Source organism: Miniopterus schreibersii, assembly GCF_964146895.1.
Source record: "Miniopterus schreibersii genome assembly, chromosome: 13".
Lineage (NCBI taxonomy): Eukaryota > Metazoa > Chordata > Mammalia > Chiroptera > Miniopteridae > Miniopterus > Miniopterus schreibersii.
In genome coordinates this window covers 32,475,403-32,494,435 of record NC_138113.1, presented here as the reverse complement: position 1 = coordinate 32,494,435, position 19,033 = coordinate 32,475,403, and the positions used below count along the sequence as shown (strand labels likewise).

Here is a 19,033-nt window from a genome sequence, read left to right as displayed (position 1 = left end):
AATTCAGTTCTCTCCCACTTGGTCCTCCTGAGGGCAGGGAGTTTGATTTGAGGGGTGGGAACTAGGAGCCTGACAGGAACCCCTGCCTTCCTCGCTTGCTGCAAAGGGAGGGTGCCTAGTTTGTTGGTGCCCATGCTGGCAGGACCAGTTTAGGAGTGACCAGAACAGGTATGTGGAAATGGGTTATGGGGTTCCAGAAAGCTCTAGAGCCAAGCTGACCCCCACCCCAGTCAGCTGTCTTAACCAGGCTTTCAGAGCCCTAGGCCCTTACCTTGTGGCTTCCCTGCTGATGGGGATAATCATGGTCCTTAAAACAGCCCCCTCCTGCCTTCCTCTAACCTGGGCCCCCCACTCGCCTGGGGTAAGATCCGGATTCTGGCTTCTGGATTCCGACTTTCCCTGGATGCCCTTCTGGGTGTGTAATGTGGTTAGTCATTGTGCTGGGTAACCAGTGGAGCCTGGTAGTAATGAAAACTCAAATTCGAGTCCATTCACATTGGCCCTGATAGTTTAGAGAGCGCTTTTACATATGTCTGTCATTTGAGCCTCACAGTTCTTTAAAGTACTATTTTTATGCTCATTTTACAGATAGGAAACCTAAGTAAGTGACTGTCCCAGAGCCACAAGTTGGCAAATAGTAGAGCCAGGGGTCCAGCATCAAATCTCCTTGTTCTTCTAAATCCTGAGGCTTTGATCATGTGACTTTTTTAATCACCTGACAAACTAGAAATGGGGTCATTCCTTCCCATACAATAAAATGAAATAAAATAAAAGCCAGTAGGTGAGCTAATAGCTCATTTTAACCGTTTTGATGCCCCAAGTTTCTGCGCTTGGGGCCAGGTCTCAGTTTATTGCTCTAAATCAAAACAATCCCCATGATTGCCCAATGAGGCTCTCAAATTGAGAAGTTGATTTTCATCAGAGTAAATGAAGAATATTATTATATTTTACAAGTCAATAAATCAATGTAGCACTAATTTTGCCACACAGGAAATCAATTCTGGTCTTTCTAAACCATCAAAGATGTTATGAACAAAGTAATTTCACAAATTATGGCAAGTAACACATTTATTGATGACTGCAGTTGAGGAATTTAGAATCTGTGAGCACCGTAATATAATATGGTACACTGGCATGAGCCGAGTGAAATACAGATTATATGGGGAAACTGTAATGCATCATTTGCTATTAGTGGACTGGTAATAATTACCAGTTTCAAAGCAGCTCTTTCCATGTAATCTTTAGTCTCAATCGTAACAGCCCTTCTCATTGACTTTATGATTACACTAGCTGCCCTTATGATCTAGAATATCTAGTTGATGGGAATACTAAAATGCGAGTGAAAACTGTGTGTTGTATGCTCATTAGAAGATAAAATGCCATTTTTTCTGACCCGATGTATGGGAGAGAGGGGAGGGTAACAGCACAGTGTTAACATATTGTAGCATGATCATATCACTGGCTCTGAAAACAAAATTTTAGGAAGCTCAGGGCAGCAAAATAAAATGGGCTTTTCTCAGTTAAGCCTTTTTGAAAGGATACAGACGTGGAAATCCCTGATGCAGTACAGTACTATACAGATCTTGGCATTTATCAGTGGCCACATTCATGGGGCATGAATATTATAAGGTAAAATATGATTTTAAGGCATTTGGAGTGATGAAAGTGTTAAGGACTTGCTTCAGCTGACAAATCCTCTATTTTACTTACCCAATTCAGATTGTCAGGCTAAATGTGTGATAATAACATAGAGTCTTAGAGAGGCAAAGGAGAGAGCCACGGAGGGTCACCGAAGTTGGAACCAGATCGTTTTTTTCCTGCCTATTTAGGATCCAAGTAAAAAAAAATTATGAAAATACTCTCAATGATGCTTTTTATTTCCCTTTGAAGAGAGGCAAACAAAAATAGGCAGATAATGTGATACTAATGTCAGCGTTTTCTTTCAAAATCTTTCTGCTTTTTTTCCCCCCTCCACATTAGGCAAATGTTTAAAACCTAATTTTGGTGTCTTATCATCTAATCTTGTTAAAGAGATTTACCCAGGAGTGGGATATATTGAGTGAGATTATAAATGCATTGTAAAGTAAATTACAAGGTCAGGGCAGGGAGTCCATTATTCAGACAAGTGCTTGAGCGAGGCTGGCTTGTTTTGGGAGACTGGCGTGTTTTGGAATATGAGTGTTTGGGGCTCCTGAGAAGCCCCTGCCAGCTTTTCTTTCTGACTTGCTAAATGGAGGAGTCATAATTGATTCCTCATTCCCACTCTAGCTCATGTATGAATTTTTTCCCTTTTTAAAAAGTTACCAGCCAAGGCTTTCAGGAACTCCTCTGGCCCCTCTTTTAAGAGAAGGGCTAAAGTTTGTTATTTCTCATTTGCGTTTTATACACTGCCTTTTTTGGAATCCCTGGGAAGTTATCTATTTTTCTCCTCCTGTCCTTTGGCCACCAACATTTGCACCCTCTTTAATGCTGCAGTTGACTGGTAAACTGTTAGTTACTGCCTTGGCGTATATATGTTTTTTGTGTTTTTTTTTTTTTGTTTTTTTTAAATTTAGCTATCTCTAAAAATGAATGATTGTGAAGTCAAGCTGGCCCCTCTTTGCCAAAGTGGCATTTACCACTCTCGGGTTCTTTTCAACGAGAGAGAAATAATGTGACTTAAGCAGGGCCCCTCTCCAGACGGCTTGGCTACTAGCCAAAGAGTTGACTAGCTGAACTGTATCTTTCTGTTTCTTTCTCAACTGGAGCTGAGGCTCAGCCGAGGGCGCAGGATGTTGTATAATTTGGTTCACGTTGTTAGCCTCTCAAAATAATGAGGAGGAGGACAGGGTAGCATTTCCCAGCCTGCTGCCGGTCATGGTGCTGGCTGCTCTAGCTGTTCTTAAACTAGGATGCTGTGTCTGCTTAAGTTGGCACCGGCCTCTCCTCCTAACTCTAGCCTTGCATTTGTTTGACTGGGGGACAACTCCTAAAGATTTGACATGGCCTGTTGGTTAAAAGCGAATTAAATTTCTCTTTTGAGATTTTCACAACATCCCTTGAGATAAAAATGAGAATCCTTGTGGGACATTGTGGAACCAGAATTGGGACTCCCTGACCCTGACACAGGCTGGGATGTGAGAATGTTGCTAGTCTCTCTTCCGTGGAATTATTTTTTGAGAAACTTCTCATTTTCAACAATATCAACAATTAGTGTATTTCAGGCTAAGATTAAAAGCATCTCTAGGGCCAGCGAGAATTGTAATGAGTTGACCTTCTCTTTTTTGATATCTCTATGAAATGATTGCCTATTTAGAAAGTTCACCTGCCACCCAGGGGGGAATAGAACGATGGAATTTAGGGAGCAGGAAAGTTTCCCTTAGGTCACCCTGTCCAAGTCTCTCACTTAACAAATGGGAAAACGGAGGCACAGAGATGAAATGGCTTCCCCAAACCACAGCTGGTGACAAACTGGAAAGTTCAGAAGATGTTTGCTGAAGTTCCCTAGGCCGTAGGCATCATCATCCTCAAGCTTGAATTGGTCTAGATTTTTCTGCTTTGGAGACCGGATTTAAAGTTCTTAGAACTGAGATAAATGTCAGGAAGACTGATTCGACAAATATTTATTGGGCACCAACCACTGGATGTGCCAGGTACCGTGCAGACACAGGGAGGGCTCAGTCCTTGGGGCTGAGGGCCGGGGGCAGGGAAGGATGGAGGTGGAACATAAATAAGCAATAGCTGATGCCCTCCTCAGTGATTAAACATTGATGTTGGTGTTGTATTATTTTGCAGGTAAAGATGAGCCCAGCAGCTACACATGTACAACTTGCAAACAGCCATTCACCAGTGCATGGTTTCTCTTGCAACACGCACAGAACACTCATGGATTAAGAATCTACTTAGAAAGCGAACACGGAAGCCCCCTGACCCCGCGGGTTGGTATCCCTTCAGGACTAGGTGCAGAATGTCCTTCCCAGCCACCTCTCCATGGGATCCATATTGCAGACAATAACCCCTTTAACCTGCTAAGAATACCAGGATCAGTATCCAGAGAGGCTTCCGGCCTGGCAGAAGGGCGCTTTCCACCCACTCCCCCCCTGTTTAGTCCGCCACCGAGACATCACTTGGACCCCCACCGCATAGAGCGCCTGGGGGCGGAAGAGATGGCCCTGGCCACCCATCACCCGAGTGCCTTTGACAGGGTGCTGCGGTTGAACCCAATGGCTATGGAGCCTCCCGCCATGGATTTCTCTAGGAGACTTAGAGAGCTGGCAGGGAACACGTCTAGCCCACCGCTGTCCCCAGGCCGGCCCAGCCCTATGCAAAGGTTACTGCAACCATTCCAGCCAGGTAGCAAGCCGCCCTTCCTGGCGACGCCCCCCCTCCCTCCTCTGCAGTCCGCCCCTCCTCCCTCCCAGCCCCCAGTCAAGTCCAAGTCATGCGAATTCTGCGGCAAGACGTTCAAATTTCAGAGCAACCTGGTGGTGCACCGGCGCAGCCACACGGGCGAGAAGCCCTACAAGTGCAACCTGTGCGACCACGCGTGCACGCAGGCCAGCAAGCTGAAGCGCCACATGAAGACGCACATGCACAAGTCGTCCCCCATGACGGTCAAGTCCGACGACGGCCTCTCCACCGCCAGCTCCCCGGAACCCGGCACCAGCGACCTGGTGGGCAGCGCCAGCAGCGCGCTCAAGTCCGTGGTGGCCAAGTTCAAGAGCGAGAATGACCCCAACCTGATCCCGGAGAACGGGGACGAGGAGGAAGAGGAGGACGACGAGGAAGAGGAAGAAGAGGAGGAAGAGGAGGAGGAGGAGCTGACCGAGAGCGAGAGGGTGGACTACGGCTTCGGGCTGAGCCTGGAGGCGGCGCGCCACCACGAGAACAGCTCGCGCGGCGCCGTGGTGGGCGTGGGCGACGAGGGCCGCGCCCTGCCCGACGTCATGCAGGGCATGGTGCTCAGCTCCATGCAGCACTTCAGCGAGGCCTTCCACCAGGTCCTGGGCGAGAAGCATAAGCGCGGCCACCTGGCCGAGGTTGAGGGCCACAGGGACACTTGCGACGAAGACTCGGTGGCCGGCGAGTCGGACCGCATAGACGATGGCACTGTTAACGGCCGCGGCTGCTCCCCGGGCGAGTCGGCCTCCGGGGGCCTGTCCAAAAAGCTGCTGCTGGGCAGCCCCAGCTCGCTGAGCCCCTTCTCCAAGCGCATCAAGCTCGAGAAGGAGTTCGACCTGCCCCCCGCCGCCATGCCCAACACGGAGAACGTGTACTCGCAGTGGCTCGCCGGCTACGCGGCCTCCCGGCAGCTCAAGGATCCCTTCCTTAGCTTCGGAGACTCCAGACAATCGCCTTTCGCCTCCTCGTCGGAGCATTCCTCGGAGAACGGGAGCTTGCGCTTCTCCACGCCGCCCGGGGAGCTGGACGGAGGGATCTCGGGGCGCAGCGGCACGGGAAGTGGAGGGAGCACGCCCCATATTAGTGGTCCGGGCCCGGGCAGGCCCAGCTCAAAAGAGGGCAGACGCAGCGACACTTGTGAGTACTGTGGGAAAGTCTTCAAGAACTGTAGCAATCTCACTGTCCACAGGAGAAGCCACACGGGCGAAAGGCCTTATAAGTGCGAGCTGTGCAACTATGCCTGTGCCCAGAGTAGCAAGCTCACCAGGCACATGAAAACGCATGGCCAGGTGGGGAAGGACGTTTACAAATGTGAAATTTGTAAGATGCCTTTTAGCGTGTACAGTACCCTGGAGAAACACATGAAAAAATGGCACAGTGATCGAGTGTTGAATAATGATATAAAAACGGAATAGAGGTATATTAATACCCCCCTCACTCCCACCCGACACCTCCTCTTTTCACCACCCCCTTCCCCTTCGCCCTCCAGCCCCACTCCCGGTAGGATTTTTTTCTAGGCCCATGTGATTTAAACAAACAAACAAGCAAGCAAACAAACAGAAGTAACGGAAGCTAAGGATATGAGAGTGCTTGTCACCAGCACACCTGTTTTTGTTTTTTTTTCTTCTTTTTCTTTTTTTTCTTTTTTTCCTTTATGTTCTCACCGTTTGAATGCATGATCTGTATGGGGCAATACTATTGCATTTTACGCAAACTTTGAGCCTTTCTCTTGTGCAATAATTTACATGTTGTGTATGTTGTTTTTTTTTAAAACTTAGACAGCATGTATGGTATGTTATGGCTATTTTAAATTGTCCCTGATTCGTTGTTGAGCAAAAATGTTGCTGTTTCCAGTTCCGTTCTGAGAGAAAGAGAGAGAGAGAGAGAAAAAGACCATGCTGCATACATTCTGTAATACATATCATGTACAGTTTTATTTTATAACGTGAGGAGGAAAAACAGTCTTTGGATTAACCCTCTATAGACAGAAGAGGTAGTGCTGAAAGAAAATCCCTATGAGCTAAACGTCTGTCTCTAAAGGGTTAAATGTATTAATTGGAGAGGGAAAAAAAGGCCTTGAATTGACAAATTAACAGAAAAACAAAACAAGTTTATTCTATCATTTGGTTTTAAAATATGAGTGCCTTGGATCTATTTAAAGCCACGTTGATGGTTCTTTCTACTTGTAATAAACTTGTAGCTTAATTCAGCATTGGGTGAGGTAATAAACCTTAGGACCTAACATATAATTAATTCTATCTTGTATTTCTCACAACAATGGCTACCTAAAAATATGACCCATTATGTCCTAGTTAATCATCATTTTCCCTTTAGTTTAACCTTGTAAGCAAAACTGATCATACCAGTATAAAAGCTATTTTGCTCCTGGTGAGAGCTTAAAAGAAATGGGCTGTTTTGCCCGGAGTTGTTTTTTTGTTTTTTGTTTTTTGTTTTTAAATGATGATTACATTGAATGTGTAACGTGCAAAAGCCCTGGAACGTGATTAAATACACGAGTAAGGAATTCACTTCATGAAGATACGTGTTTTAAATAATGTCTTTTAAAAAACTGGCACCAAAAGAAATAGATCCAGATCCACTTGGTTGTCAAAGGGACAATCAGACAATAAACTTCAAGACCTCATATACCATATGAAAGAGAAGAGGCTGACAATAAGGTTTGACAGAGGGTAACAGAGGAAAAGAAAAAAAGTGATTTATTAGCACAACGTGGTACTATTTGCCATTTTAAACTAGAACAGGTGTATAAGCTAATATTAATACAATGATGATTAACTATGAATTCTTAAGACTTGCGTTGAAATGTGACATTCTTAAAAAAGAAGAGAAAGAATTTTAAGAGTAGCAGTATATATGTCTGTGCTCCCTAAAAGTTGTACTTCATTTCTTTTCCATACACTGTGTGCTATTTGTGTTAACATGGAAGAGGATTCATTGTTTTTATTTTATTTTTTTAATTTTTTCTTTTTTATTAAGCTAGCATCTGCCCCAGTTGGTGTTCAAATAGCACTTGACTCTGCCTGTAATATCTGTATCTTTTCTCTAATCAGAGATACAGAGGTTGAGTATAAAATAAACCTGCTCAGATAGGACAATTAAGTGCACTGTACAATTTTCCCAGTTTACAGGTCTATACTTAAGGGAAAAGTTGCAAGAATGCTGAAAAAAAAAAAAAATTGAACACAATCTCATTGATGAGCATTTTTTTAAAAAACTAAAAAAAAAAACTTTGCCAGCCATTTACTTGACTAATGAGCTTACTTACTTGGACTCAACATTGCAAGCGCTGTGAATGGAAAACAGAATACACTTAACATAGAAATGAATGATTGCTTTCGCTTCTACAGTGCAAGGATTTTTTTTGTACAAAACTTTTTTAAATATAAATGTTAAGAAAAAAATTTTTTAAAAAAACACTTCATTATGTTTAGGGGGGACTGCATTTTAGGGTTCTATTGTCTTGGTGGTGTTACAAGACTTGTTATCCATTTAAAAATGGTAGTGGAAATTCTATGCCTTGGATACACACCGCTCTTCAGGTTGTAAAAAAAAAAACATACATTGGGGAAAGGTTTAAGATTATATAGTACTTAAATATAGGAAAATGCACACTCATGTTGATTCCTATGCTAAAACACATTTATGGTCTTTTTTCTGTATTTCTAGAATGGTATTTGAATTAAATGTTCATCTAGTGTTAGGCACTATAGTATTTATATTGAAGCTTGTATTTTTAACTGTTGCTTGTTCTCTTAAAAGGTATCAATGTACCTTTTTTGGTAGTGGAAAAAAAAAAAAAAGACAGGCTGCCACAGTATATTTTTTTAATTTGGCAGGATAATATAGTGCAAATTATTTGTATGCTTCAAAAAAAAAAAAAAGAGAGAGAAAAACAAACAAGTGTGACATTGTACAGATGAGAAGCCATATAATGGCGGATCGGGGGAGCCTGCTAGAATGTCACACGATGGCTGTCCTCGGGGTTGTACATATCATTTTCGTCCCCTTTCCTGCTGCCATACTGTATGCAGTACTGCAAGCTAATGACGTTGGTTTGTTATGTAGTGTGCTTTTGTCCCTCTCCCTCTATCACCCTGACATTCCAGCATCTTACCTTCATATGCAGTAAAAGAAAGAAAGAAAAAAAAGGAAAAAAAACCACAATGTTTTGCAGTTTTTTTCATTGCCAAAAACTAAATGGTGCTTTATATTTAGATTGGAAAGAATTTCATATGCAAAGCATATTAAAGAGAAAGCCCGCTTTAGTCAATACTTTTTTGTAAATGGCAATGCAGAATATTTTGTTATTGGCCTTTTCTATTCCTGTAATGAAAGCTGTTTGTCGTAACTTGAAATTTTATCTTTTACTATGGGAGTCACTATTTATTATTGCTTACGTGCCCTGTTCAAAACAGAGGCACTTAATTTGATCTTTTATTTTTCTTTGTTTTTTTTTTTTTTTTGTTGGTTTTTTTTTTTTTTTTATTTGGATGACCAAAGGTCATTACAACCTGGCTTTTTATTGTATTTGTTTCTGGTCTTTGTTAAGTTCTATTGGAAAAACCACTGTCTGTGTTTTTTTTGGCAGTTGTCTGCATTAACCTGTTCATACACCCATTTTGTCCCTTTATTGAAAAAAATAAAAAAATTAAAGTACACAATGTAAGCTTCTTGTGTCCTCATTTGACACACTCTGTAAATTACTTTCAAGAAAATAACAGGTTTTAAGAGAAGGCCAGTCAGTCTTTTTCAGGATTATTTCTATGGGCATTTTATGTATTCTACCCTAAAGGAACATAAAGTACTTACTATATTAAAATAGACATATCTCAAACCGTGGAAACAGTTTTTAGACTTTATAGCTCTAGAAAAATTTTCAAGAAATGGAAAGTGTTGTCAAGTCTGATGTTAACTTTCTCTCCCTCTCTTAGCATAATTTATTCAGATATAAATAAAAAAAACCTTAGCGGTAATAGCATCTTAAGCTTTTATTTCCTTTAGATTTTTTGCTGTTCTTGTTGTCTAAAAGTTCTTTTCTATTCTCCCATTCCCATCCTACGTTAGAGCATAATGTAAACAAGGTTTTTTTTTAAAAAAAGAAATCAGCTTTTTTGTTCCCACATAAAGTCTTTCCTCATGTCAAAAATAAACATACCTCCCCAATCTAAAAATCCAGAAATGAGGGCATCAGGTAAAAAAAGAGAGAGAGAGAGAAAAGAATGAAAGCAGTAACCAGGAGTTTAGCCAGATGCAGCCAAATCTGTGGAATCAGCCACTGATTTCCTGAGATGTGTGGTGGTTTCCTTGCGCTTCTGAAACGCTAGGGTCCCTAGCCAGGACAGGTTTCTTTTAGGTGTTTTTATAGGGTCTTCCTGGCTAATAGCCAGTGAGGGTGGGAATACCCTTCGGTTAATTATCTTTCGGCCAATCAACAGATTTATGAAATGAAACACCATCTTTGAAAAGCAAGTTAGGTCTATTTTCAACATCCTCCCCCTTAGAAATCTGTGTTGTCAGTTTTACAAATACTGCATGTTGCAGCATCTATTTGCCTTATTACAACACATGCCTCTGTGATACTGTCTCCCTGTTCCCAGTGTAGACGAATGGATTCAACACTGTTTTTATTCTTGTAAAAAACAAAACAAAAGCCGTTCTGTTGTCTTCTTGTGGTAGCATTTTTTTTGTTGCTCAGTTCTTATGCCCTGGTGCCTGTGAGGTAGCCTTTTCATGTCAAGCCTTTTATCTGAGGCAAGAATAGTTTTATGTTTCAAAATAAAGAGAAAGTAGTAGGTTTTTAGTTTAGTTTTTTTTTTTTTTAAGCCTATTTGGGTGGGAAGCAGAGAGTGGAGGCAGAGAGGAATCTGGTAAGAGGGGATCTGGGAGAACTGGGATGGGGTGGGACAGGGCTGGTGACTTGTAGAACTTGATAATTGGCGGTGAACTGAGGGCAGATGTATAGTTTTTAGATTAGGTTACTTCACAGCTGAACCCAGAATGTTGTTCAAGACAGAAATATTCCCCAGTGCCAGGCCAGTTTTAGACGTGGTGACTTCTGCTCCACCACATTAAATGTCTTTAAACTGCTGTGTGTCCCTATTACTCTTTTATTAGGAGCTATGAGTGCAGCTGTGCACGTTTTGTATACAGTATTTATATTAATTTCTCAGTATACGAGGCTTTTAGTGTAATTAGGTTCTGCATCCTGACAGAATTAATGGTGGACACTGTATACTTGTATGTTCAGGTTTCTTAAATCAAATGGCAAGCAGGGAGGGGTGCAAACATCTGGTGATAAATCACAGGTTATGTTTGATTCACATGATCCCAAAGTTGACTAGATTTATTGGGAGACAGGTTCTTCAGGGTACTTAGTCTCCTGACTTATCGAGGCCCTCTTCTAAAATACGATTTCTTAAGCCGAGTGGACAATGGAAGCGTGAAAGCCTAGACAACAAGAATATAACTTATAAATGACATCCTGTATCCAGAACCCTAAAATTAAAAGCATTAACGTAAAATAACAACAAAAACCCCATTTCAACAGTAAGACCAATTCATGATATCCTTTTTAAGCGAGGAAAGACTAAGCACAGTAACAGTTTTCAAAATCCTCCGATAAGGTTATGTGACATTCCCGATGTGCCGATGCGATGTTCTCTACATCCCTGAACTGCCACTTGTGAAAATGTTCCTTCTTACCCTCATTTTGAGAACAACTTAATCATCAGGAACACAGCAAATGCTCTTTCTCACCGACTTTAACCCAGAAACGCTCCCGGGCCCGGACTGCCTCCACCCTGACACCATGCCTAGGCCCTCGGGTAGGGCCCCAGGACCGGCAGCCAGGCGCTGTGACGGCTGCTAAGGAGGGAGGCGGGCACTCGGTCCCTCGTTTGTCCCGGCAACGGCAGGAAGTGTGAAGTGGTCGAGTTTCTCCCAGGGCCTCCTGTGCCAGAGCTATTTATTTACATACCATTTTTTGTATATGCAATAAGTACATACTGTATATGTTCATAATGCTTGAAGCGAGAGTTTGCAAGGAGGTGGCGGTGAGGGGTAGACAGCATTTCATTTGGAGAAATAAGGAAATGTGGTTGTTGATTCACAGGCACCGAGTTTGTGAAAAGGCACTGGGGTGTTTCAAGCCTTCCTTGCAAAGGAGATGAGAAGCCTCAGCACCCACCCTGTCCTGTTTCAAACACTTTACTCACAGAGAGCGAGGGAGGAAACACAGGGTTTGCCGTTTTTAAAGCTCTTTCCCTGCTCCCTACACACACACAAACTTGATTCCTTATGACTGTGTTGTAGTTGTGTCTTCTTCATGATGATTCTGTTACTCCATTGTCCCCGGGGCTGGTGTGTTCAAGAATGTACCCATCCCATTCTCTTTTTTTCAGACAACTTCCCATTTGAAAAAGAAAAATTGTGGGAATTTTGCCGGTATGAGGATGGGATTGGCAGTGTTCTTTAATCCTGCTTGGAAAAATGTTTTTCTTTTTAAAAGACTGTTAACTTTTAAAAGGCACAAGCCACTTAGCAAAATTTCCTAAGTGTCTCCTAAGGCCCCACAGCTCTCCCAATTAAGAGAAATGGACATCAGAACACACAGGCAGAATTGGGCCTACATACGTTTATGTCAGGGCTGCTGTAGCTACAAACTGTAGACTGGGTTGTTGGGTATGCACTTCTGCTCGCTGGCATCTTGTTATCCCATTAGCCCGCTGCTTTATTTAGTAAAACACATGGCTAGTGAATCAGCCTTTAGGGGGATGGGCCTGTTTCTCTCTCTCTCTCTACTTCCCAGTGTCATCTATGGTCACAGGATGCGATTAAGTCTCCCTTTCAAATGGGAAAGGAGACCAATACAGTTCACGTGGGTCATTGTACTCAAAACCTAAACTTGGCTGAAAACAACTCAGTGGTTGATCCAAATACTGGTTTTCTTTTCTGTAAAGTGTCAAAGACTACTTAAAGGGAGCATGTATCAGGTCTTTATGAGACAGCAGAAAAGGCCATCTAAGTGATTTCTCCAAAATCTACCCTCTAAACCCGGACCCTCCCAAATCCACAGGGGGCTGTGCTTTTAAATAACAGTGAACGTGGGTCCTGCCCATGCGCTACTCTGTTAGGGTTTTAAATATTGGTAGCGGGTCTGACAAAGGGGTTTGATGGGGGTATCAGCTAAAGGGGCCTCAACGACAATGACTTAGGGCTGGACTGGGAACGGGATTCCCAGAGCCCACCTGGACACAGCATGCCCCTCAGCCCAGGCCTCCACTGCTCAGGGCGGGATTCCTGAGAGCAGCTGAGCTCCAGACCCTGGGCCTCCTGCGGAGCCAAGTCAGGGGAGAGGAGGCCCCCGGCCCCTGCTTCAGGTCGCCATGGCAACGAGGCCTGGAATGCCACAGTGGTAGCCCTCTTCCTCGGCACATCACATCCGGACTCCCAGCTCTGCTGCTTCAAGTCAATGTGCACAGCAAGGGAGGAACCCCGGAGGAAAATAACCACTCCCTTCCCTTCACCATTGCCTTTCCCCCTTACAAAAGAAAAACAGGAAAAGAAAGAAAGAAAGAAAAGAAAACTGCATGTTTGAAAGAAACTACAGGCAGTTTTTGGTGCAATTTGGGAGCAACTATTTTGGGTTCTGGTTTTCCTCCAGAGATTTGTTCGCCTCTTGTAAATCGTTGGCTGCTTTGACGTTGAACTTGATGACATTTCATGTTTTCGTTGTGCTGCTTTTACATCAATTTTGATTTTTTTGTTTCTTTATAATTTTATTATTATTTTAAGGAAATGTCCCCCTTCCCTCCTTCCTCCCCTGTTCTCCTCAACCAGAGGACTGTTTCCTACTCAAGTTTTCTCAGTCATAAGGGAAAGTGTTTCCTTCCAGGTGTGTCCCGAGTTTATTAGGACTATCATACGATTGGGTAGAGGGCCTGGGTCCTTTGGGGGAAGGCAGGGAGGGAGCTCATGGGAGAGGCACTCGGAGGTCAGAGAATTGGGGGCGCAGGGATGGAGTTTGAAACCATGTTTAAGATGCCAGTGGCTCAACCTGTGGTTGGTTTAAGTCCTAATTGTAAAAAGCTAGTTAGAGAACAGAAAATCACTGGGCCAAGTCACACCTGTACTTTTTTTTCCCCCCCTTTGTCTCCAACCTCTTTCTAGGTTCTTCACACACCCCCATTCGGCGTAGTACCCAGAGAGCTCAAGATGTGTGGCAGTTTTCGGATGGAAGCTCGAGAGCCCTTAAGTTCTGAGAAAATTTGAAGCCCCCAGGGGCGGGCTGGACGCGTGCCGCCCGGCGACATCTGCGCGTGGTCTGTCATCCTGCTAGTTTGTGGTGTTTTCTGACAGTAGCCTCCAAGAAGCCGTGTGCGAAGACAGAGTCCTGCAGAGTCCTTCCCGCCTGGGCCTGCAGTGCCATTTTATTTATATTTTTTAATAAAAAATAAAAACAAAAAAACAGACCCACCTTGGAATAGTGAATCAGTCCCATAGAGAGGGCCCATGGACCATCGCTGTCCCCAGTGACGTCCTGGCCCCTTTGAAACCAGCCAACCTACTTACCCATATCGTGGAAATGAGCATGAGTCCCCAACCCCTTGTTTCTATACATTCTATGTTGTCTTTTAAAAAGTGTGCTTAACATTGACACAATAAATGTTGGAGCTTTAGGTGGTGTTTGCTTGTTCTTTAATTATTAGTGCTTATAAGACAATGCAGCTGCTTATAACTTTGTATTTCTGTACCTGTTTCCTGCAGACACCCATTGGGTGGGTAGGAAGGACAGATTTGAGGAATGGGCAGGCGGTGTAGGAGGGGAAATAGGTTACTGCTTATTGGATGGCATAAATTTTCAAGGAGAATCAACATGCAAAGCTTGGGAATAAATCATAGCAATATCATAATTAATGTAGTAGTAGTATTGCTGTTTATTAATGCTGAAGTGTGGTTTTCCTAACTGTCTGACTTATAATTTGCATACCATTAAATAATGCATAATATGGCACGCTGAATTCTGTTTTTCAAATATATGCTTTTGGTCGCTACCATGCAGGATTTGAATTTGTCTTTTAATTTAGCTCGAGAAAGATAACGTCACTGGGTTAGTGGTAAATCCCAAGGAGGGTGATAAATGTCAGTGGTTGCTTATTAAATATTCTAATTTTAGGTACCCAAACCTTCGGCAAATATATCTTAATGCAGATAAACAAACGAACATAAAACTTCTTTATTACTTATATCAAGAAATTTGGAGCAGAGTTTATAAGGGGGAACATTACAGGAGGAAAGAGGTTCAGATCAGAACACACTATTGTAATGATAGTAATGCCCCATTACTTGGAAATCAGTGACACAAATAAGTTATGTTCACAGACAGGTGATAAAAATTCCTTCTAGCCCAGTTAATTTGCACAGAACTTTTGTCAATTGGGTGTTTCCTATTGCCTGGAGATCCAGAAGCGAACTAGAAACAATAAAGCATATTAAAATAGTTTATAAATAATAAACCTGTGCATTGTAGATTTACATATTGGCTGTGCATATGAGTGGGGGGAATCGGTACCCACTCACCCTCTGGCTAGATTACCCAGCCCTGTGAGAAGATAACAAAATGATTGGCACCTGGCTTCTTTCCTGCTTATTTATTCATCATAAATAATGACTCCTTTCAGCAGAATGCTGCCTTATACTTTATACAGTGCTTTCATGTACGTTATTTCATCTGATCCTCATTGGGACAGATCTCACAACTTCCACTTTAGGATGAAGAGAGGAGGGCTCACTAAGGTTAAGGGCTTGCCTGAGGCCACGTCAATAAGCTGAGGGAAAGCCAAGAAGCCAGGTGTTCTGGTATCTAGTCCAGAGTTAATTCCACTGGACTCCGTAAGTGATCAAAGGGAATGTCTCTCCTGTGTTGTTAGCACACAAGCCATGAGTGTTCATGAGCACACACGTATATGGCTCTCGAGAGCACACACATCAAGGATGTCCATTGCTTAGGGCATGCAAAGTTGTCTCCTCCCGCCAACACCTATGTGCACAGCAGGAGGGAGCCTGGAGCAAGGGTCCCTCCTTGCCGTCTTTGCCCAGGGGCTTTTCCATGACAGATAAATACCCTGATGGACTAGGTGGCCTTGAGGAGTTTTTGAGACTTCCTCGCACCTAGGCGAGATGGTACTTCCAGACAAATTATTCCGTGGAGAAACACTCTCCCTGTCCCCTGCTCTGCCTGGGTTGTTGAAACCTAAGACCATTATGGATTTTGTGACGACATCCTCCCAGAATGTGCTAAGCTCCTTGCTGATAACTAGAGTGATGCCACTTTAAAAGGGAGACGGGACTGAAACAACCCATGGTTTTCTGGACAACTTCAGCTTGGTAACTACACTTGGTGTTCACTACACTTTCATTTCTTATGTCTTCTCAGACACAGCTTGTAAATAAATGGATATCTCTAGAAGTGGGATTTTAGAGGGGGGGATGGGGAGGAGGGAAGGAGGGGGTAAAGAATATCTTTTTCTCTCCCCCTTTTGGATAAAAAGGATCCCTCATTTTTTTTAAAAAAAGAACCATCTCTTTCCCAATATTTTGTTTAGTTGAAAGAAAATAAAGATTCATTTATGAAATTCCTATGAAATAATGGTGCGCTAGGGCTAGGACTTTTGAAACCCCACACAGGATTGATGATCACTTAAGACATCTCCCTGTGTGATCTGTCAAGGTCATGGCCATCTCTGAACTGTGGGAGCAGCGGAAGGGACTGACAGATCTGGCCGGGGTTCTCACTGAGCCCTCTCCTGAGACTGGAACTTCACAGTGCAGAGAGATTAATTGTTGGCCCAGCGTGCACGGAGCATTGGTTAGAGGACACGGTCCCGGGTGCTCAAGAGGGTGCGGACCAAATACAGGACATTGCTCTTACCTTACCAAGCCTGGTCTATGAACGTTAATTTTGTGGTCTATCCAGATTGTCACACTAAACACAAAGGTTTGTTAGACTTGTGGGTTCACAATGACAGATACTCAGTAGTTTCTGCAGCACCTAGCACCCAGCCTTTTGAATATAAGTGATTGCACCAGAAACTGGTTGTTATTTAAAGAAAAATCTTAGGCAAGGAGGACAAACTTGGATTCTACTGAGGCCTAGTTGAGTGGCCCAAATCTTGGCAGAATGTTTCCTGGGCACTTTTGCTTGGAGTTTTCAAGAGCATTTGTATTAGAGCCAAGCCTTTCAAGTGGTGAGAATATCTTTAAGTTTTGTGTATACTGACACGGTTTTCTTGTTTTGAGGGTACATAGTGAGGTTAATGTTGAAGAAGATGATTATTAACATTAACATATATATATTTTTTCTCAGTGTTAGTGTTTACTACTATCAAGAATTCTTATTTTACAAATCAGTGTCCCCAGAAAGTAGTGGTAGATAGGGTCAGAACTGAAGTATTTTGTAGGCTATTGTTTCTCTTCTTACCTGCCTCATAACTTTGGCTCCTTTTGGGGTATAATGTGAGGAAATAGATTTGAGGAAATGCATATTGGCTGTGAAAGCCATATAAAGTTTAATTGGAAGCTTAGAAACAATGAATGTTGCAAGTACACCTTCTGCAAGGATCCATCCTGAGTTCTTAAGCAATGACTCCGTAGTAGGGACAACACTCTTCAGTTTGTACTCCCTTAGGGTTACATTAAGCCAAAGAACTCACCTCCAGCAAAATCCAGAAACAGTAATTGTTTTCCTTCCCATCTTAGTGTAAATTAAGATGCTTTTTGTTAAATCACATTAACTTTCCCCTTGCTTCATATTTTAAAAAATGCTCCCAGGAAATACTTAAGATCTATAGAGCACTTTCATAGACATGATAGAATTAATTTTCCTAGTGATTCTAGAAATTAGGTGGGATAAGAATAGGCAAAAGCTACAAGGAACCACAGCAATCATGCATTTTATAGATCAGGGCAACAGAGCCCCAAAGATTAAGTGAAGGACCCAAGATCACACAGCTTGAAAAAAAAGTGAGAGCCAAGCTTGAAACCACACAGTTAGTGGCTGAGCCAGAACTGGAACCCAAGCCTCTGGCTCCCATGTGAAGGAATTCAAGCTGCAAATCTCTCCCTGTGGCCTACGAAGTTCAGAAGCAGAAATGGCAGAAAAGTGTGCATTACAGAAGGATTTCAGAATGAAATCAAAAGCTTGTTTGGGTGCCCATCCTAGTGGGGAGCATGTAAGCATGTCCCATACGTAAAAGGTTTCTAAGCAGCATCCTGACAACAGAGAACATTTAGGTCACTAGCAGGGAGGATTCCTCCTTTAATTCACCCCTCTGATGGTAGAAATAAACTTAGGGACCAAGACTTGCTGGGAGACAGCCTTTAAAGTTAAAAGGGCATCAGAAAGAGCTACTCATCAAACCAAATTCATTTCAAATGACTTAAATAGATCTCACAATCTGCTCCATTCTCTAGACAGGATTTAAGAGAAACTCCCACTTAATTTGAATTTCGAGGCCACATCACATCCTGTTAGAGGATCCATATAGCCAGTGGCATGACCTGCCTCTTGTTACTGGGGAGATTTAATTTTGAGTTCCAAGGTGGTGAAGTAGCAATGAACTAGAGGGAGGATTGATGGAAATGGTACACAACTCTCGGCTGGGAGGGTTATTCCATTTAATATCCTATTTAGGCTGCACAGCCTTTTTCTGAACAAGATGAAATCTTACTGATTTTCCCGTTTGATCAGGGGTCCATGGCTCTGTTCAGAGATGCACAAATTTGGCCTCACCCTTATTAGATCTGCTGTGTTCAGCTCTTCCGCGGCCCTTACTTTTCTTGCCAGCCACAGTTTGATTCACATGCACTTTTTTGAAGAAACATGATTGACTCCCAGTGTTGGGGCCTGACAGGGCCGCAGTTGCTGCACGGAGCAGCTGTTGAGAGCCTGCACGGGCAAAGTCATCCCTGAAATAGGAGCAGGACGGCGGGAAGCCTCACAGAGCAACGGCGAAGCAAACATTCCCGTCGGGATGGTCGGAGAGGAAGTCATTTGCCTGCTTTTTCCCCCTAGTGATAGTTTCCTGAATTTCCTGAGACAGTGACGCCGAGGCGGCGGCTGCCTCCGCTGTCTCATCCGCTGCTCTCTCCCTGCCCGTGTGTCGGTCCTGTCTTCTCCGAGACCTCGGAAGCCTACGGGGTGGCTGCAGATGACCCCCCTTTCGGCTCTGAGGCCGGCAGAGAGTTGCTTACGCCCCTATTTCAGAGCGCCCTGTTTTACCTGTTGCTTACTTCACCGCACAAAGGGGGAAAACCAAAATGCAAATACTCCTCTTCAGAAGCTCACCGCAGCTCAGAACTCAGGAGGAGGAGAGATTTACCTTTAAAGCAGACAGGCCCCTTTGTGTGGATTTGCCCGTAGCCACGTTGCTTTATTTGTGGAGTTCTTTTTATTTTTCAGCCTCTTGGAGAGTAGACTTTCTTTTCCCTCTGACAGGCTGTGCTGGGGGTGAACTCCTGGGGTTTTGGTCTAGACTGGCAAATGGTGCTAGAGTCTGAGCCAGCAGCTTGGGGTGGTAATGGTGGCTCTGTCTTTGCCATGCTCACCCACCTGGTGTCCCTCTTTCCGTACCTG

The 19,033-nt window shown here is 43.4% G+C and overlaps 1 protein-coding gene across 8 annotated transcripts in view; it reads left to right on the top strand.

Annotated features, from left to right (window-relative positions):
* The window catches only part of BCL11A (BCL11 transcription factor A), a 98,851-nt gene extending 84,438 nt beyond the window's left edge, over window positions 1-14,413 (top strand). For 3 of the 8 annotated variants that reach the window (XM_081156670.1, XM_081156669.1, XM_081156675.1), the window contains one exon: window positions 3,775-8,301. In XM_081156670.1, coding sequence (XP_081012796.1) covers window positions 3,775-5,795 — 2,021 coding nt within the window. In that variant the 3' untranslated portion in view covers window positions 5,796-8,301. Of the gene's footprint in view, window positions 1-3,544; window positions 3,633-3,774; window positions 8,302-13,569 lie in introns of those variants that run through there. The other 5 variants (XM_081156673.1, XM_081156672.1, XM_081156676.1 and 2 more) reach the window with 5 other exon arrangements.
* Window positions 14,414-19,033: the final 4,620 nt, after the last annotated feature.